Raw genomic sequence first — 20276 nt, 5'->3', positions numbered from 1 at the left:
TGAGCCATGAGTCACCAGAGGCGGGGAAATGTCACTACCCGCTTGCCTGGGTCTTTATCCCCATCCCCCGGCACCAGGTTTGGGCAGGACGCAGGAGGTTGCATCGGGGACCTTGGCTGCAGCTGGGTCATGTGTAAATCCTGAATCACCCCTGTGTTAGGTGAGCCGAACGGCAAAGAGCTGCCTCCTGCTCAGCATCCCTTGCCAGCCCCTCCTCGGGGCACACAGAGCACTGCACAGCTCCTGTATTCCAGCAACAAACTCCTGTTTTGGGCAGTATCGTTTCCAGGTATCCCTCGGACAAGGCGCAGCTGCTCTGCCCCGGCTCAGCAGTGCAAAGGTACGAGCACTATCAGCAGGATCCGCTCTTCCTGCCCGGAACACAGAGCAGCCCAGGTGCCGGGGGCGGTCCCACAGCTTCCAGGCAGGCTGCGGCTGCTGGCCAAGGGTTACTTACCTGCACCGTGCAGGGCTGTATCCCCATATGGAGCTGTGCCATGTAGGGCGGTGTCCCCATATAGGAGCTGTGCCATGTAGGGCTGTGTCCCCATATAGGAGCTGTGCCATGTAGGGCGGTGTCCCCATATAGGAGCTGTGCCATGTAGGGCTGTGTCCCCATATGGAGCTATGTCGTGCAGGGCCGTGTCCCCATATAGGAGCTGTGTCGTGCAGTGCTGTGTCCCCATATGGAGCTGTGCCATGTAGGACTGTGTCCCCATATAGGAGCTGTGCCATGCAGTGCCGTGTCCCCATATAGGAGCTGTGTCGTGCAGGGCCATGTCCCCATATAGGAGCTGTGTCGTGCAGTGCCATGTACCCATATGGAGCTGTGTCGTGCAGTGCCGTGTCCCCATACAGGAGCTGTGCCGTGCAGGGCCGTGTTCCCATATAGGAGTTGTGCCGTGCAGGGCCATGTTCCCCTATAGGAACTGTGCTGTGCAGTGCCGTGTCCCCATATAGGAGCTGTGACGTGCAGGGCCGTGTTCCCATATGGAGCTGTGCCATGTAGGGCCGTGTCCCCATATAGGAGCTGTGCCGTGCAGGGCCGTGTTCCCATATAGGAGCTGTGCCATGTAGGGTCGTGTCCCCATATAGGAGTTGTGCCGTGCAGGGCCGTGTCCCCACGCCTTGCGGTCCGAGGGTTTTGCCCCCAGCGCTGTCGGAGGTGTGGGGAGCCCTGAGCACTGACTCCCGGACCCAGACTTCCCAAAGGAACCCGCTGGTAACAGCAATGCCTGGAGGTAACTCGGCGGGTCCCTCCTGCACCCAACGAGCAGCACTCGCTGCGGGCAGAGCCCTTCCCTCCGGGCTGTGTGCGGGGAGAGCCACCGTGTGAGCCGCACCAGCGCTACCCGCACCAGCGCTCCACAGTGCCAACGGCTCGTTCCTTCCGCCCCAGCGCTGCCCGCACCAGGCGCTGCTCCCGGCTCGCTGGCCCCAGAACCCTCGCTCCTCGGCTGGCACCACACGGGCCATGCCGGCCGGGGCCGCTCCTGGGCAGCGATGAGCGGGAGGGGAGGGCGGCGGGGGCGGCCCCGGCAGCCCCCGGGGGTCTCTCACGGAGCGGAGCCGCTGCTCGGCCCCCGCCGCAAGGAGCCGCTCCCGGGCCCGGTGATGCTCCCGCCCCGCTCCCGCCCCCCGAGGGCGGTGCCGCTGCCGGCGGCGGGGCCTGCTCAGGTGCGGCGGGAGGCGGCGGCCGGGCCGGGCAGAGCCCTGGGTGCTGCCGCCATGAGCAGCGCGGAGACGGCGCTGGGCGCTGGGCCGCGGGCTCAGCCCGCCTGGAAGCGGCAGATCCTGGAGAGGAAGAGGGCCAAGCTGGCGGGCGGCGAGCCCGAGCCCCCGGCCGGGGAGCGGCTGGTGGTGGCGGAGAGCCTGGGCCCGCTCCGCGAGAACCCCTTCATGCGGCTGGAGAGCGAGCGGCGGCGGCTGCGGCAGGGGCTGGCCGGGCACGGCCCCGCGGCGGCGCGGCCGCTGCAGCAGCTGCTGGAGCTGTACAGCGCCGTGCCCGGCATCCGCACCATCCGCGCCGACAACATCCTCATCATCGAGTCCCAGCCCGACGCCGCCACCTGCTTCGCCGAGGGGGAGGCGCTGCCCGGCCGCCGCCGGGACCCGGCCGCCTGTTCCCCGCCGCGCCGCCCCGACCCGCTGCGGGAGCTGCTGGCCCGCCGCGGAGCCGCGCTCGCCGAGATCCGCGCTGACCAGGTTGTCATCTACGAGGCGGCCGAGCCGCCGGAGCCGCCCGAGGCGGCCGAGCCGGGCACCGTCAGCCGCCTCCTGGAGAAGTTCGGGCAGCGCCCGCGGGGCCGCCGCCGCCGGGGAGGGGAGGCACTGACCGGGACCGGCTCCAAGGCTGCTGCTCCGCCGGCAGGACCCGGCTCCCCCCGCCCCGGGCCGCCCGCTCCTGCGGCGGCGCCGGGCCCCCCCCGGGCCGGGCCGCCCCCTCCGCAAGTGGTGCCCGGCTCCCCCCGGGCCCCAAAGGCGGCACCGGCATCTCCGGTGCCGGTTCCCCCCCAGCCCTCGGTTCCCCAGGCAGCCCCGGCTCCCCCCCGGGCTGCCACCCCTCCGCCTGCTGTCCCGCAGCCGGCTCCCTCCCGGGCTGCCACCCCTCCGCCTGCTGTCCCGCAGCCGGCTGCCCCCCGGGCTGTGCCCCCCCAGCCCACGGTTGCCCCGGCTCCCCCCCGGGCCGCAGCCCCGCAGGCGGTCCCGGCCGCCCCCAAGGCCGCAGCCCCCCTGCCCAACTGCTTCCTGCACAAGATCAGCTCCAACTCCTTCACGGTCACCCCCCGGGGCCTGCCCCCCGGCAGCCGCGTCCCCGAGCCCAGCGCTGTCCCCGCGGGCCGCCCCGCGCTGCCCAAGGGGCCGCCAGTGCCATCCGCGCCGCCTGCCAGCGCTGCCCATGCCAGAGCCAACGCCAGGAGGCCAAAGGCGGAGGAGGCCGAAGCGGCCGCGCCGCCCCTGCCCAGTGCCACCCCGGCCCCCAGTGCCACCGGCCCCACGCAGCCGCTCTCCGCCTCAGCCCCCCGGGCCGGGGGCTCCTTTGAGATCCACCCGGCGCCCAAGCCGGACCTGGCTGCCATCCCCGCACACGACCTGCAGGCACAGGCCCTGGCCAAGCTGCGCCTCAATTCACGCAATTCCTTCCTCTTCGTGCCCCGCCGGAATGGCGGCCCAGCCGTGCCCCCGGCCCCCAGCGCCAGGCCAGGGCCACCGCCACCGGCCGCCGAGGAGAAGGCACCGAAGGAGCCCCCGAGGGCTTCCGGCCCGGAGCAGGAAGAGCCCGTGGCTTCCCCACGGGATCCGCTGGTACCCGTCACTTACATCGATGACATTGTGGAGCCGGACAGCGGGGAGCTGTGTCCCAGGGCTCTGAGGACCGGCAGCTTGGATCAGCCTGGAGGAGCTGGCCCTGACCTGGAGATGGAGTTTTCCTCCGTGCCCCTCTACAGAGCACACTCTGCCCCCCACCAGAGGGGAGGCAGCACCTTCACTGTTGTGCCCAAAAGGAAGCCCGTTGCCTCGGGGCTGCAGACTCTCACTGATGCCAGCAGAAGGCCGCAGCAGGAGGAAGAGGAGGAGGAGGAGGAGAGCAAAGCGAAAGGCAGACCAGTGGAGAACGCTGATGGGCCCCAAGTTGGGGTGTCCCATAAAAAGCGATACCCCACGGTGAATGAGATTGAAGTGATCGGCGGGTACCTGTCCCTGGAGAGGTCCTGCATGAGCAAGACGGGCTCCCGCCGCAAGAAGGTAACTGCCTGGGGCACCTCTGCACCAAGGAGCCAGGCTGAAAGTAACTCGGGTGTGCTTTTGGCTTGGGTTTGCATGAGGCACTGGGTGGTGAGATGGGCAGGGGTTTCATCAGCCCTTTGAGAGCCAAGGCTGGCTCTCGGGGATGGGGCACTGGGTGCTGCTCTGACAAGCAGATAAGGGTGGGATATGAGCTGGGATAACTGCAAGGCTGCTCCCACAGCTGCTTGTTGGAGGTGTGATAACGGGAAGTAAACTATTTCAGGTATTCAGACAATGATGGGGAGTTGCATGGTTTGCATGGCTGTGGGGTTGACTCCCTGCAGCTCTGCTCGCTGGTTGGTGGGGTTGGACACATTGAGCTCCCCGTGGTCACTGCCCCGCCTGTGACACAGGACAGTGGCCAGCGTGGCACTGGCGTATTCCCCGCATTAGTGATCTATTGATAGAGACTCAAGAATTAGGTCTCTATTAGGCAGAAAGAGATCAGCAACAACTTAACTGCCTTAATAGGTTTATACCACCTGGCTGCTTGTTGTGGATGTGCAGCTCCATCTCTGAAGATCTGAGAGATGTTGATCGCTCCAGGTCTTTGAAGCGAATGCCAGGCTCTAACTTAGATCCTTGTGAGCCTTAAATTGAGAATTAGTCTTTGTGTGGCTTGGTGAAATGCATGTGGATGTGATAAGGACCCAGTCATGCAGAAAGAGCTGTGCCAGAGGAGGAGGTGTGAATTGTTCAGCTCTGACAGCAGCATGCCAGGGTGACAGATCCTGATTTCCAGGTCTGTGACATGACATGTTTTTCCATAGCGGGAAGAGTTGTTTGACGCTGTTCCGTTACCTGAATGCAACTAAATACTTGATGGACTGAATCCACATGGGTGCCTGAGGCACTGAGCATTCTAAGTTGAGGAAATCCTTTGAACAGGGTGCATGTCATTTAGGAGGGAGGCAGGGAGAGCTCTTTGTCATGGCTTGATGTTGTTAAACTCTCCCATAAGAGCACGCAGTCTGTATTAATGTGATTGTGACTAATGCAGGTAGCAGGTCTGGAGCATGAGTGCCATGAGATCCAGAATAAGCAAATAAGCAGGAGTGTTGATTCTTGCTCATGCTCCTGCGTGAGTTTTTCCTTGTCCTCCCATGGGGAAATGCTTGGTCAGCCTGGAGTTGTTCTGCTGCTTAAATGCCTCCTGGCATGCACTCCTTCCAGCTGTTTCCTTGGCTCTGCTCAACCCAGCAGTTTGGGTATTAACTGGGTTTACACCAAATCAGGTGTGCTATAAAGGGTGGAAATGTCAAGACAAAATGTTAGTTATGGGTATTCTAAGGATGGAGCACTGTCTTTGCAGGACAGTGACTCTGGAGCTACTTGAAATTTGGAAGGGGAGAGCCTTGAGCAACTGATCAAGTCCTGCTTAGAGCAGGAGTTTGGGCTAAACACCTCCAGAAGTCCTTTCCCAACCTCAGCTATCATATGAGTCTTTGAAGGTGGTTGTATCTGTTCAGTGTTGGGTTTGTGTGACATGGGGACAGGTAATGCTGCTTCTCCACCTATGTCTGTATCGGTTTATGGCATTAACTGTGCCTCCCTGCAGGCACTCTGAAGGTGAAGTGAGCTGCAAGGTGCATTTGTAACTGTACTGATGTTTGCTAAGAGTTATGTGTGTGGACGTCCTGCATGGGAACTTACATGAAGATCTAGTGTCTGAGAAGAGAGACACTAAAGGGCAAAAAGGAGCTGCTTGTAACATTGCAGAGCGCGGGAGGATGAAGCAAATGGGGACCCTTTGGAAAATAAGATCCAACTTAAGGAGAAGTGTCTGGGTAGAATTTAATGTGGTGGTGGGATAAACACCAGCATTCCCTTCAGTTCCCATCCTGCTAGGGGTGGCAAGCATTGAAGTTTGACTTTGTAGACAGGGTTTAGAAGATGCTGACGCTGTAGCAAATGGAAAGATTGCTGTTTACTCTTAACCTAGAGGATGTTTGTGGCTTTTACTCTGGGTAATAAGGCTGAGTGTTGATGCCTGAAAAAGGAGTTAGCATTAGGATGCATTCCTTGGTTTCTTCCCAAGGGATGGCTCTGTGTCGCTGAGGCAACCAGCCAAACACGAAGGTTCTGTTTTGTAGACATGTTGGTGTTTTTAGAAGCTTGATTTTGGCCTAAATTGGGCAGAAGCAGACATTTCCTGTGAGCTGGAAGCTGCAGTTCTTTGCTAAAACCAATGTCCCTTTTGGGGGTATTGGAATCCAGCTTCATGCTGGTTTCAGTAAGCAGTTGCCTGGGTCTTTTGGGGTGCTTCTTCTCCCCAGGCAGATCTACTGAGTGAGCCCACCTCCTGCTGAGCATCTTCCTTTCCAAACCTTGCCTTGGATTTGCTGAAAAGCCTTTAAGTATGATCCTGGTTCAGGAAAGTGGTGTTTTGTGAAACTTTAACTTGGAAAACTGCATTGGCTTGCTGATGTCCAGCATGAGTCTGGGTGAGATAAACAGCACAGCCTGGATCAGATCAGCTGGTGTCTGTGCTTAGAGTCAGGGCTACTGATTTATTAGGAGGGATGGAGGTGGTGGCTCTTGGACTGAGTGCTCTGTCAGATGTCAGGTGGTTTTCTTCAAATGAGGAAACTCAGCCTCCCTCTTCTGTAGCCATGTCTGGCCACTGATTGCCTGACTGTAGCAGAGACACCAGCAAAATGGAGCTGACTCCATGGTCTACATCCTCTGGCTTTTTGGAGTGGGAGGGTGGCTAGGACAGGGTGGGAGTGGGTTCCAGTGCTGCTCTGGTCTGTGTGGAGGGAGCTCCAGCCCCTGCTCTTGGTTGTGCAGGGGCTTGTGACTTTGCTGTGCCTGAGGAACGCTGCTGGTGTTCAAGGCCTTTCAGGAAAAACAGCTTTATTGCTCCTTCCAGACACTTAAGTATGTGAAGCAGTTGTTTGTGTTGTGTTGGAGCTGGTGAGGGAGAGAGAAATGCTCTTCTGGATCAGAATGAAAAATGGGTTCCCAGCTCTCTTGTGCAACCAGAGCTGTCATGGTGGGACAGTCATTGTTCACCAGGGCTGTGAAGGTGAACATGACTTGATGATCTTAAAGGTCTTTTCCAATCTAGTTGATTCTGTTTGATTGTGTATGATGGGACATGATCAAGATCTGTAGGTGAAAGAGGGGGCAGCCCCAGCCACATTCATCCTGGGATCCAGATGCCAGTGTGAGCAGGGAGTTGGAGCTCTTGTCCTCCTACAGCATTAAGAGGCTCTTGAGGACTCTTCATCTACTCCGTGGCTGGATTGAGACCTCTCCAGGCAGTATAAGTGCTTTGAGACCTCTCCAGGCAAATCAGTTCAGATAAAGCTGGGGGTGACTTAGTATGACAACTGAGTGAACGTTTGCAGCTTTGAACTGATGGGCTGAGTTTCCAGCAGAGCACTGGGCTTCTGCTGGGAGAGGCTGGCTGAGCCGTCAGCTTCAAGAGTGAGGACAGGATACGTGTGCAGGGGTGGAAGGAGACCTCCTGACCTTTATTCCAACAGGGAGTGGGGCAGAGGATGCAGAGCACTGTTGGTGACCTCTGTTCAGTGCTCATCTTTGTACTCTGTTATTACAGAAGAAGTAAAGACACTTCAGCCTGACAGCAGCCCTAGGAGGAAGCGAAGGCTTTGCTGCAGGATGCAGATCTTTGGGATCTCAGAGGATAAAATCTAGCTTGGCTGAGCTGACAAGGATCAGTCTTGGTTTGGTTACCTGCCAGAATGATGTACAATAAAGTTGTCAGCAAGATAGAGATCTGGGTATCTGTAAAACATGTGACTGGCGTGTTGGAGCGAGTGCTTGGGAAGGATTGAGAGCTGCCGAGGTCCTGAGCGGTAGTTGTCTGTCTTTAGGCTTCATGTTCTCATCTTGTTGGAAGCTGGACTCTGCCATGAAGGTCCTCTGTGTATAGAATTAACCCAAACTGTTCTCCTTCCTTCTGTCTTGGCACTCCTGCAGCTCATCCCAAGTCATAGCATGGTTTTGTCCTCTCCAGGACCTGGTTCCTCTTTGGAATGCTACAAGAAAGGTGACTTCTGGCCGGGCCACCCAAATCCTGTAAACAACAGGACATGTGAGCCAAAAGAGATCAGGTTATTGGTGGTTTTAATGTGTTTTGCTCATCACAGTTGGCAGTTTGCTGGGTGCTAAAAGGTGAGCTGGGCCTTGTGTGAATGGGACTTAACCAGAGCAAGGTTGGTGGGATCCAAACAGTTGGAGTCTGTCCTGCTTCTTTGCAAAGTTGACTTCAGAGATGTTCAGCTTCAGCTGAACTTCAAAACCTTCCAGCTCACCTGGACTTTATGGTCTATTTTCTAATGTTTTGAGCTGCATAAAGCCTGAAACTGGCTTCCAAAACCCCGCTTAAATGAATGGTAAAGGGGTATTCTGAACACCCCTCATCATGGGCAGGATTGGGCAGCAGTTTTGTTGGGGGAGCCTGCTGAACTTCTTGTTCTGTAACTTTCCCTCTGTTCAGGTGTGCTGGAGATGGTCTCCTGTGAGAACCAGGTGTAGGCTCGAGATGCTGGCAGGGATGAGCCCTTCCAACTATTGCCCAGACCTGTCTGGAGCAAGTCTGTGCAGCGTGGAATCCCAACACCAGTGCCTGCCTGAAGTATGGTTTTGCAATGTATATCACAAGTAAATTAACCATAACACAAGTGAATGAAACTGGTGGTAGAGGCAAAAATGCCTCTGAAGAATTGCTTTGATTCTCCTGTCTCTGTGTTTGTAGGGGTCAGGACAATGACTGGTGTTCTTCATCAGGGAGCTGTGTGTTCCTGTTCCATGTTCTGCCTTCTGACTGTGCTCTGCTGGGGCAAATCCATGTGCCACCTTTAAGGAGTGGCTGTCAGATGTATCTGACGTGGATGTATTGGATGTTTGGGAGATGAGCTCATCAGTGACATGTTTGCTCAGAAATAGGTGCCTTGGCTGATCAGGTCCCCCCCCTGCAGAGGTGATTTCCATTAGCTGTCAATGTGAGAACCTCCTTCACCCAGACAGGGCTATTTCCCTGCCCTTTTCTCAGTCTGATTTTTAGCTCGTGCTGCTTGTGGCCAGCGACTCCAGAAGCCAGGATCTTGTGGTTACAGATTTTAAACCACCTCACAGGCTGCACCTGAGGCTCAGGGTGAGGAAGGAGGTTGGGTTTGTTTCCCTGCTGCCTGCCAGCTCCTGGAAGTGCTGGTACTTTGTTGTCCAACCCCCCTGGCAGAGCTCATGACTCACATTTATCTCATGGCCAGAGTGGGAAATGTTCTGTGACTGAGGTTCTCCATGGCCTCACTGCTCCCATGCCACAGCGACAGCCTGAGCTGCTCCCGAATTCCCCTTGGTTCTTTTCCTCCCATCCCTTGCTCTGCTGCTGCTGTCAGCAGCACAGGGAACAGGGCAGAAGAGCTAAAATAGAAACTCTTAGCAAATCAGAGGCGAGCTGCCTTTCAAGCTGGTTAGGATGTGTCTAGGGCTCAGCCGGCCCCAGAGGTTGAAAGGAGATTTGGAATGCTTTGTGCTCCCAGTTCTGATCACACGGATTACAGTCAATGTTATCGTAATTGGTTTCTTTAATCCCAGCCTGGTTTGTGTTGGAAGGGACCTCAAAGCTCCTCCAGCTCCAACCCCTGCCATGGGCAGGGACCCCTTCCACTGGAGCAGCTGCTCCAAGCCCCTGTGTCCAACCTGGCCTTGAACACTGCCAGGGATGGGGCAGCCACAGCTTCTCTGGGCACCCTGTGCCAGCGCCTCAGCACCCTCACAGGGAAGAGCTTCTGCCTAAGAGCTCATCTCAGTCTCCCCTCTCTTGGGCAGGTTCAACCCATTCCCCTTGGCCTGTCCCTACAGGCCCTTGTCCCAAGCCCCTCTCCAGGTTTCCTGCAGCCCCTTTAGGCACTGGAGCTGCTCTCAGGTCTCCCCTTCAGGAGCCTTCTCTTGTCCAGGCTGCCCCAGCCCAGCTCTCTCAGCCTGGCTCCAGAGCAGAGCTGCTCCAGCCCTCACAGCATCTCCATGGCCTCTTCTGGCCTCGCTCCAACAGCTCCACGTCCCTCTTGTGCTGCTGCCCCAGAGCTGGATCAGGGCTGCAGGGGAGGTCTCCCCAGAGCTCAGCAGAGGGGCAGGATCCCCTGATCTATGGACTGGACTGGAGATAGTTTATAAGTTCTGTCCATCTCCAGTATTCAGCTTGCCTTGGGTTTGCATTTGCCTCCCTGCTCTGCTTTTTCCAGGATGTGGTCCCAGTGTTCCTCATCAGAGCTGGGCAGTCAGTACGTGCTCAGGCAAGGGCAGAACCCCTGCTTGCCCATGGGATGTGTGGGAAACAACAGGAAAATCATAATGCTTATTTTCCAGGTTCAGTGACAGTAAAAGAAACCACAGTGGGAGCTGCAGCACCATCTCCTTCACCTCTGGGGCTGCGCTTTCAGTCCCCTCCTGAATAAAACTTGGGCAGTTTAAAATGTATTTACAGGCCAAGCCTCTTCTTAGTGACTGGAACGTGGGTCTGCCATGGAGCTGGCACTGTTTGGCCAGTTTGTGTAGGAGGAGTCATGTGGAGCTCCTGTATCACACACAGAAACTTCCCAAATCTCCTGGGAAAATGTGGACGGAAGGAGCTTTGTGCTGATGTTTTCGGAGACGTGGCCTTTAGATGATGTTGGGAACTTGGCAGGATGGAGCTGCTGGCTTGTAGGCACTGGAAGGAGCACAGGCGAGCTGAAGGCAGCATCCCAGACACCTTGAGAGCAGAACACTTGTGTGCCTAGGGAAACCGTATGGCTTGCAGGTAGTGACAGTGCAGGTGTGAGGACAAGTCCCTCAGCCTCACTTGCTGCACTTGGGCCCTTCTCAAGGAATTCTCTTCTGCATATTGATAGTACAGAAAAAGGGCAAGAGAGACGTGAACTCTGTTGTGTCACTGCTATCATCAGTCACATCACGGAAGCCTTTTGGTTCTGAAGTTCAGCATGAGCTCCTTGCTGGGGGGGAGGTAATTCTGTTCCCAGCCTCTCCATATCTCCTGGGAAATAACGCTCCATCTGTCCCATTCCAGCTGGAGACTGCTCACTTGCACCGGACCACAGTGTTGGGTTGGACTGCTGTGGTCAGCCTTGATTGCATGGAGATGTTTGTGTGTGGCACCTCCCAGTTCTGCATTGGGTCAGAGCCACAAATTACATGCTCATAGTTGCTGGTACAGCAGAATCCTCTGCTCTTCGGAAGTTTGTGCGTTGTTTATGAAGATCCCAAAGCTTGACACTGATTGTACCTTGCTCATGTCTGCTCTAGTTGTGTATTCAGATGAGATTTGTTTCATATATGGGGGATCTGTCCAGTTCTTATGAACCAAGTTATGTTTGAGTTGCTTGTTACTTACTGGAAGGCTCTGGCTCCTCTGTCTGCAGATGTGCAGAGGAATGGAGGGGTTGGGGTGAATAGCTGCTTTGTGCCCTGCCAGACTGGGACTCCAAGTGCCCTCTGGTTGTTTGGGAATCTCTTCTTGTCCCACATAGTCAAGGGTTAACAAAGCTGCAGCCCTGCCATGCGCTGGGACTGCCCCTACCCTGTCACTGCTCATCAGGAATTTGAAACTTCCCCATGTCCTCTACAAGGAGTTTAATATTTCGAATCTCCATGCTCCTATCTACCATGTGCTTCAGCAGATTGATTACACAGAGCTGCCTTTGTGGGTTGCCTTGTAAATGGAGACTTTCTTCTTCTGCCCTGTGGCTTGGGAGCTGGGATGTGACCCTGGAGGCAACCTCTCCTTTGCCAGCAGCACAGCTTCCCTGCTGTAAATCTTCAGCGCTACTGGCTCTATTTGGTGACTAACTCTGTGATGCTGTTCATAGTTGAGCAAAACTCAGGGTTACACATAGGAAACACCCCTTGGAAATGCGTGGTTGAGTGAGGCTGTGGTGGAGCAACCAGCTCCTGTGCCCCAGAACTCTGCTTTTTGTACAGAAAAGTACCTTTCTCAAGTGCCATCTGCAGTTTTCTGGGCATACTCGTGTGGCTTCAGCCATAGCAAGCCAGGGTTAATCTGATACAGGAACCAAGTCTCAAGCCCCTTCCATTCCTGGAGGTATCTTGCAGGGAAAAACTCTTTCTTCCTGTGTCTGAAAAGCTTTGGAGGTACAAAAGCTGCTTATCTTCTCCTGAATGATAGCAAATGCTTTGGTAACACACTGATGCTGCTGCAGCCCCAGGGTTCTGTTCCAGGCTGCTGCCCAGAGAGATTGTGCCTGGAGTTGTTCAACAGTTTGGGCTGAGACATGACCATGTTTTCAGGACAAGTGCAGGCATGTAGATAAGCTGGTTGCTGCCGTCTCTGAAATAGCTCATTTTCCCCTATCTATCCTTCATCTGAAAGTGCCAGAGGGAAACCTGCATCCCACAGGAGTTGTCCAGGTCACTGACTGCAGGTTGTTATGAGAAAAATGAAGGTCATGAAGAGCCTTTGCAGTTTATGAACAGCTCCTGCACCACTCTCACTATCGATCTGTGAGAACAGTCAGGGTCAGATGGAAAGACCAAGGGAAACCCTTTAGGGATCATTGTCCACCCTAAAATACCTGCTTCTACCCTCTGTTTCCAGTCTCACAGGCAGTTATTTGTCTGTGCAGGGACCTTCCCTTTCACCCCATGGCAGCATGGAGGTGGGAGGTTGTCCTGTGTTAGGAGACCCTCCTCCTCACATGGGTCCTGAGCTCTGCTGGGCAGAGCCTCCACCAACCCATCTGATGGCACTTGAGGAGCTTTCCTGCTCAGCCTGGGGGGCTGCTCCTGCCAGCCTCTATGGGATGCTCTGTATCAAGAGGTTCCTGCTGCACCCCCAACAGTTTGCTGCTGCAGTTTTCAAGTATCTGGGTGTGATGCCTTGTGCTTTCATCTCATTGATTACATCTTTAGACAATCAGTGGTGCAGCAGAATTAGCAGAGCTCCATGTCAGACTGCACAGAAGCAAAACCCTGATTCTGTTCATGCCTGGTCTCTCAGAGATACCAATCACTGGTTTGTACTCATGCAGAATTGCTTGTCTGCCCTTCCTGCAGTTATCATCAGCTGCTCAGAAAGGAGGAGGTGTTTGACAGACCAGGTGTGTAAAGCTGGTTTAAATCACACCCATGCATGCCCTGGGGACTCAGTGCAGTCCCTGAATTGGTCACTTCTGGGTTGGATGGGCTGGGGAGAGAGGAGGATGAGGAGAAGTTAGTACCTGGGAAGAGCAAATCTTGATTCGTGGTGCTGCTCAGATTTGGACCTTGTGTAACAGCCACCTTACTGCAGAATTGCTGTGTCCTTGTCACCTGGCAGCAGCCACTGCCCTCTAACCCAGCCTGCAGTGTGGTGGGTTTGGATGTGCTGCAGGTACTGTGTGATGTTAGCAGGGGCAGGAGTAAACTCCAGCTTGTGCTCCTCAACTTGTCATCCCATCCGGCTTCTGCAAGAGCCTCTGGTTTGGGAGATGGCTGCTGGGAATTGCTCTGTGGGGAAGGGGCAGTGGGCTCTGTGGTTTGCAGTCCACAAAGGCTGCTCTGATATCAGTGTGGGACTCTGGGTCTCCTTGCTGGAACATACTTAGAGTGATTTGTTTCCCCCTTTCTCTTTGAATTACTAGAAGGATTTAATGGTTTTTGCTTAGTTTTACAAGGTATTTGGATTACCAAAGAGATTGCTGTTTGAAAAGTGCCAAACACCCAACGTTATCACTCTGGCTTTGCCACTCCTGCCAAGAAGCAGAAGCGATACTGGGTGGTGAAGAGAAAAGCCACACTAAAGCAATCCTGTGCAGCTGAGGATGCAGATTAACCCCAGGATTTGCTCCTAAGATGCAACAGAGATGGTTTGTGAGAAGCCATAGGGGGGTTGGTCTCCCATTAGCTGCAGGGACTCAGACTTTCCCACCTGTGTTTGAAGTGAGGTGGCTGCTGTTGATGCCGCAGGTTGGTTTCTGTAAACTGCTTGGTTTTTGTCTATGATGTCTCTGTACATGGGGGCTCTTTGGTGGTTGCTCTGGTGGAGGCTGCATCCTGAGAGACAATCTTGAGCCCTGTGTGACTACCCGGATTGACGCATGTTGAGCAATGTTTACCCTGGCTTCTCCTTCCTGGCACTCTCTTACTCATTACTGTTCAAATCCTAGCAGATAAATGAATGATTTTTGCTATGGCAACAGGGGTCTGTTGGCTGAACAGCACAAGATTCCCTGACAAGCCTGCCTTATCCTTCCCAATGTGGCTCCGCTGGCTGGGCAGAGTATTAACACGGAGCTGGGTGGGTTTGGGTTGGACCCTGGGCTGGTGACATGGCTGTGGTGAAGCATTCAGCTGAGCAAACATCCACAGCTGAAGGGTGCAGAATTCTTCCCTTCCACCACTGGCGGCTGCTGCTGAGGTGGAACTGGGGGAGCCAGAGGCAGGATGAGCAGTTCCCTGCCCAGGTTCGGGTGTGCTTGGATCTTCTGGGATATGCTTTTCCTCCTGAAGAAAACAACCCCTGTTGCCTTTTGTGCTTCCACAAAAGCCTGTATGGTCTGGCAGGGGCTGCTGGCTGGGCAGAGCTGTTCTCTGTGCTGTTACTGGGCTCTTGGTTTTTCTCTTTTGATGGTTCCTGAGCCTGAATCTGCCTCTGCTCCCCCACACAGAGCTCGGTTCTGCTCAGAGGGCTCCTTGAGGCAGCTCCCACATCTCCCTTCATTCTGCCTTCCCTGTGAGGGTGCTGAGGCGCTGGCACAGGGTGCCCAGAGAAGCTGTGGCTGCCCCATCCCTGGCAGTGTTCAAGGCCAGGTTGGACACAGGGGCTTGGAGCAGCTGCTCCAGTGGAAGGGGTCCCTGCCTGTGGCAGGGGTTGGAGCTGGAGGAGCTTTAAGGTCCCTTCCAACACAAACCAGGCTGGGATCCTGTTAGATTGAGCAGAGCTGTTTTGTGCTTCCCTTCATGCGTGGGGAAAAGAGCTCATGGGGTGAACCCAGCTGATGCCAGGGCAGGTTTGTGGGGCTCTGGCTCTGCACAGACAGGGGTGGCTGAGCCCCGGGGGGTGCAGCTGCTCCTGCAGAGCCTGTTGCCAGAGTCCAACCCTGTGCCAGGGCCTCCTTGTTCCTCCTGTGTTTGCTTTCCTGGGTGCGTCCAAGTGCTTTATTGCAGAGCAGCCGTGGGGCTCTTCCTGCTGCCCGGGAGCAGGGTGCAGGTGATGGGATGCCACCGAAGCCAGTGTGGACGTCTGGGGGATGGAATTCCTAAGGTGCATTCTCACTGAGCAGGGCTGCCTGGTGTCAGCCTGTGTGCAGGCTGCAGTGGAACGGAGGTGTTGCTGAAGCAGCACATTATCTTGTGATGAGCTCTCCCCCAGGCTGGGGCCCTGGGTGCGTGGGGCTGGCCCAGTGTGGTTAATGATTGCTGCTTTTGAATAGCTTTAATGTGTCCTGATGGAATGAAATGAAAATAGAGGAGATTAAATGAAATAATGCTTTTAACTTGGGCCAGGGGGAGGGGATCCTGCCCCTCTGCTGTGCTCTGGGGAGACCCCCCCCCTGCAGCCCTGATTCAGCTCTGGGGCAGCAGCACAAGAGGGACCTGGCGCTGCTGGAGTCCAGAGGAGGCCATGGAGATGCTGTGAGGGCCGGAGCAGCTCTGCTCTGGAGCCAGGCTGAGAGAGCTGGGCTGGGGCAGCCTGGACAAGAGAAGGCTCCTGAAGGGGAGACCTGAGAGCAGCTCCAGTGCCTAAAGGGGCTGCAGGAAAGCTGGAGAGGGGCTTGGGACAAGGGCCTGTAGGGACAGGCCAAGGGGAATGGCTTGAACCTGCCCAAGAGAGGGGAGACTGAGATGAGCTCTTAGGCAGAAGCTCTTCCCTGGGAGGGTGGTTCTGGGAATTATTCTGAACTTTTGGGAGCCCTGGGCACCTCCAGCCTTGTGGCCTTCGTGCCTGGCAGCAGAGCTCGTCCCTGCAGTACAGAGGCCACATTGTGAGCAGTCACTGCCCGCTCTGCTGCTTGGCTCGGATCAGGGAGCATCTAGGTCAGCAGCAGGGGCAAGAAACTCAGGGAACAGCAACTGGGATGTTCTGATCTTTGGGGCCTTTTTATTCCAACCCTTTTTTCCTGATGTGCAACCATTCCTCTCCCCCTGTGTCATCTGGAAAAGGTCAGAGTGGCTTTGGGGTTGGGGCAGGGAATGGGGGAAGGCAGCTTGCTGCTCTCTGCTGTTTCCATTCTGCCTTCCCTTGGGAGTGTGGGGAAGGGAGCCAGCCAGTGTCCAAGGTACTTCTTGGACTTGGATGAAGTAGCACACAGCTCCATGACGTTATTTGCAGCATGGAGGACACGCTAGGTTCTCACTGTGTAACCCAGATTTGATTTAAGCTCCCCTTGTTGCTTTACTGAAAAGCAGCAGTGAGATGCTCCCTGTCTGCCCTGTAAACCCTCCTGACCCACGGAGCTGCAGGGTGCCTCTGTGGGCAGCACAGGGAGATGCTGTGCTCCTGCTCTGTGCTCATTTGCAGGCTCTGGCCCCTGTGCAGTTGTGGGTGCTGAGGCGCTGGCACAGGGTGCCCAGAGAAGCTGTGGCTGCCCCATCCCTGGCAGTGTTCAAGGCCAGGTTGGACACAGGGGCTTGGAGCAGCTGCTCCAGTGGAAGGGGTCCCTGCCCATGGCAGGGGTTGAGGCTGGATGAACTTTAAGGTCCCTTCCAACACAAACCAGGCTGGGACTCTTCTTACCAGTTACTGCACAGCATCAGGGGAGATCTGAGCCATCCAGCTCCTACCACCCCTCACAAGCAACCGCCAGTTCTGTTCATAACCCTCTTAGCTCAGTTCTAATTCTAGTTAGAAGTAAATGGATCAGAACACTCCTTAAAGCTCCTGAACCTTGAGCCACGTTGGCTAAATACTTCCCTGCTTTTGCCCTAAATTTATTCCTGGCAAACTTCTGCTCCTTGTTTGTCTGTTGCCTGCTGGCATCAGCAGTTCTCTGCTCCTTGGGGTTATTTCTTGGTGTGCTTACAAACTGCTGTCATGCTTTTTCTCATCCTTAATTTCTGCTGGTGTGAACAGAACCTCCTCTGCACCTGCTGAGATGATGTGTAACCGCAGCTAAGCAGAACAGTAGGTAATGATTAGGAGATGGAAGGCTGCAAGGGAACAACACCTTCCCTCTGCTTCCTCTTTCAGCTTGGAAGAGGACATTGGGACTTACTGTGGCAGGATTTGGGCATCCTCCTGCAGGATGGATGCAGAGGGACTGGAGCAAGGCCAGGGGAGGCTGCCAGAGACTCCTGGGGCTGGAGGATGGTGTGTGAGGAGAAGCTGAGGGACCTGGTTTGTTCAGCTGGAGAAGGGGGATTCCAGTTGCTTCCATCCACTGTCTGCTGGGTGTTGCAGTGAGGATGGAGCCAGACAGACCCTGGTTCCTGTGGAAATGCCTTGCATTATTCCTGGTTTATTTAAGCAGCATCCTAATGATGGTCACAGTCCTGTAACCCATCAAACTTTTCTTTCTCAGTTATTCACAGATGATGTGTTAAACATCACCCATTTCTAGTGTTCTTGCTCTGTAGTTTTCCTCATGACCCATAAAACTGTGTTTTTTCACCTCTGAGCTCCTGTGTTTGAGTCATCTTCACTGCTCAGTCTCCCAGTTACTGTGCCAAGATCATTAGTGAGACACTAAAGAAAACTGGTTTCAACAGAACCCTTAAGGGCCTCCCACTTGTCCAGTATTTTTCCTCTCTACTACCCCCTGTTACCATCTCTCCTGCAGCTGCTTCTATCTTACCACTTCTGCTATTAAGCCCTGTTTTTTTACCCAGTTTAAGTAGCCTTTGCCAGGATGTCCTCCCCAGACTGCAGTCCTGATCCCTGATGTTCCTGTTGTGTGGAGCACGGGTACACAAACGAGCTGGCAGCAATAGCACAGTCACCTTTCCAACGTGTGGATGATTTCCTTTCCTCCTCGGGAACACTGATCCCTCCTGCGGGACACGCGGCAGCTCCTCCTGGCTGCTGGGCATCAGTGTCAGATGAGGACAAAGCATGTGCCAGGCAAAGAGCCAGAGGTACTCTGGACCTCTCGGCCTCCTGCCTCCATCCTGCCTGTTTGGCTGTCTGCCTCCGTGGTTTCTCAGGGTGATAAGAGATTCAGCAAGACACAAGGGGAAAGGTGGGGAATATGCAGTGGTTTAGAAACCAGGGTGATGCCTGGCATGAGAGGTGGCCTTTGCCAGAGCAAGTGTTGGGATCTTGTGCTGCTTTCTAATGATTCTTCTCTGCTCTGGTCTAGATGAAGATCTCTTTCAATGAGACAAGTTTGCAGACTATGTTTGAGTACCCATCAGAGAGCTCGCTGGCAGAAGAGGAGGAGGAGGAAGAGGAAGGGCATGCTTCTGAAACAGAGGAGGACAAATCTTGCACCTTTCACATTCCATGCCCAAATGGCACTTTGCATCCCAGTACCCCCAACTCAGGTGAGCGAGGCACTGTGGTGGCACTGTGGGGTTAATGATGGTGTCTGATGCTGTCCACGTTTCCTGCAGACCCTTATGGGGCTCCATACAGGTGGAAGTGCTGCCAGCTGTTAGCAGAACTGGGGCTTGGTGGGGATGGGATTCCAACCAGAGCAGGGACGTGCAGATGGGCAGCTTCCATGCTGTCCGTACTAGGTTCCTGATCCCCTGCTTTCTTTTGGGACACTGAGAAATGCTTACATCAGCTTTGTCCTTCCAGCAGATTTATCCAGCTACACCCCAAAGCACTCCCTGAAGTTCAGCGAGTGGCAGGAGCAGAAGTATGAGGAGATACCTGCTGCAGGGGGACCCCTCCCAAAGGAAGCTGATTCCCAGGGGAACCAAGTGATGGTGAGACATTAAATAAGCAAGTCCTGGCTTTGTCCTGCTGTGCTGTCATCTGGTGCTTGGACAGTGGGTGGGATGGGATGTGCCTTCTGCTGAGCACCACTCACAGGGGGGTTCTACACCAGGTCCCACTGCCAGACCTTGCATGGGTGAAGAGGAGGCATCTGGCACACCCTGTACTCCAGGGCACCTTTGGAGGGGGGAACTAGATGCAGTTGTTAGGCCCGGGCAAGGTGCCAGCGCAGTCTGCAGGTGTGGGGACTCCCGTGCTTTGGATCTGATGACACCCCATGTCAACTCTGCTTTCTCCACAGCTCACCCCGGCAGACAAGGGCGGCCTCTCGGATTTCAGCAGCGAGCCTGCTCTCTACTTCTGATGGCTTCATCTGCTGTCCTGCAGCAGCGGCTGCTGGACAAACCGTGTCAGTGCAGCTTCCCAAGGACCACGCCAGCACCGCGGAAACAGCTTCTGGGTCCCTCCCTCCCCACGGTTTTTGTTGGATCCTGATGCCAAGGGTGGACCAGATGCTCTCGGGCATCCCGGGAGAATATTTGCACTGGATTCTGGGACCTAACTACTACTTTTAAGACATGATTTATTTTACCTGTGGCCTTGCATGTTCCTTGTTCAAGATCAGCTGCCAGCTGGGCAAGTGTCTTGAGAACAGACCTGTAACCCCAGGATGGATGTAGAGTCTCTTGGTGCTTATCTGAGTCCACTCATCCAGGCACTGTGTGGGGGTGGGAGGCTTTTGTACCACTTCTCCCATCAGAGGCCCCAGTGAAGGATGGCCCTGGAGTTGGAGCACTGGGAGTAACTGGGCAGCTACTGGGTTCACACAAGTGGCTGAGTTGACAGCTGGACTGGGGGCAGTTTGGGAAGCCAGTGAAGGTTCAGGGTTTGTTCTCAGCATGTTTCTGGCTCTAGTTGGACTGAACCAGCATGGGGGTAGTGTGCCAGCTTTTGGGGGAAACTGAACGCACTTTGAGGGATGGGTGGGGGATTAAATGCTTTTGGCTTTGGGTGTGATTTTTGCACTCATCTGCAGGGAAGTGTCCAGACTGGCTTAAGGCTCTTGCAGCTTCCCAGCCATTGGCCGTAGCTTTGATCTGCCCATACCCAACCCTGGTGTCCTGTCTCCAGTAACTGCTGAGTGTGCTTCAGTTTGCCAGGCCCTCTTGTTGCTTTGTTCCAGCATCTGATGCCCAAGACTTCTCTCTTGGTCAGTGCGGAGGCCTCCTTCCAGCCACACTTGCTCTGCTCCTCTGATGCAAAGCACAGGAAGGCAGTTTCACTCCTTCCTTCTGCAGAATTTGAACAAGGAATATGGTTTATTTTTTTTTCTAGTATTTTTATAGTTCTGTTGTAATGGTTTAATGCAGCCAATATGCAAAGGAATCTGCTAGGCTCTTCCATAGACATTTTCTACTGCTGTAAACTCAGGGTCAAAATTGCATTCTGGAAAGATGGAACACTGCTGCTAATGTGATTTGTACTTCTGGGATTAAAAGAGATGGTTGGAATAGCTACTGCCTCCTTAGGCTTTATGGAATGAGGGGTACCCCCATGTGTGGCCCCATCCAGAGGCTTTGGTTAAATTTTTGTGTATTTACTGGTTTGTGTGTTATATAGGGACGATAAATCTCGACTC

The 20276-nt window shown here is 54.9% G+C and overlaps 1 protein-coding gene across 1 annotated transcript; it reads left to right on the top strand.

Moving 5' to 3' along the window:
- The first annotated feature begins 1699 nt into the window (after positions 1-1699).
- On the top strand, positions 1700-20150 carry TPRN (taperin). The gene is made up of 4 exons (XM_034067748.1): positions 1700-3747; positions 18054-18237; positions 18497-18627; positions 18939-20150. The coding sequence occupies exons 1-4, from the start codon at positions 1729-1731 to the stop codon at positions 18999-19001; spliced, it is 2397 nt and encodes a 798-aa protein (XP_033923639.1). The 5' UTR covers positions 1700-1728; the 3' UTR covers positions 19002-20150.
- The last annotated feature ends 126 nt before the right edge of the window (positions 20151-20276 follow it).

This window comes from Melopsittacus undulatus, chromosome 11 (genome assembly GCF_012275295.1).
Source record: "Melopsittacus undulatus isolate bMelUnd1 chromosome 11, bMelUnd1.mat.Z, whole genome shotgun sequence".
NCBI classification, from domain to species: domain Eukaryota; kingdom Metazoa; phylum Chordata; class Aves; order Psittaciformes; family Psittaculidae; genus Melopsittacus; species Melopsittacus undulatus.
This window is presented reverse-complemented; position numbering and strand designations above follow the sequence as displayed.

Excerpts from the sequence above, each read along its gene's own strand:
- TPRN (XM_034067748.1), top strand. The coding sequence starts at position 1,729 with ATGAGCAGCGCGGAGACGGCGCTGGGCGCTGGGCCGCGGGCTCAGCCC. Across the intron at positions 18,238-18,496 it reads TCCCAGTACCCCCAACTCAG|CAGATTTATCCAGCTACACC; the intron begins GTGAGCGAGGCA and ends TTGTCCTTCCAG. Across the intron at positions 18,628-18,938 it reads CCCAGGGGAACCAAGTGATG|CTCACCCCGGCAGACAAGGG; the intron begins GTGAGACATTAA and ends CTTTCTCCACAG.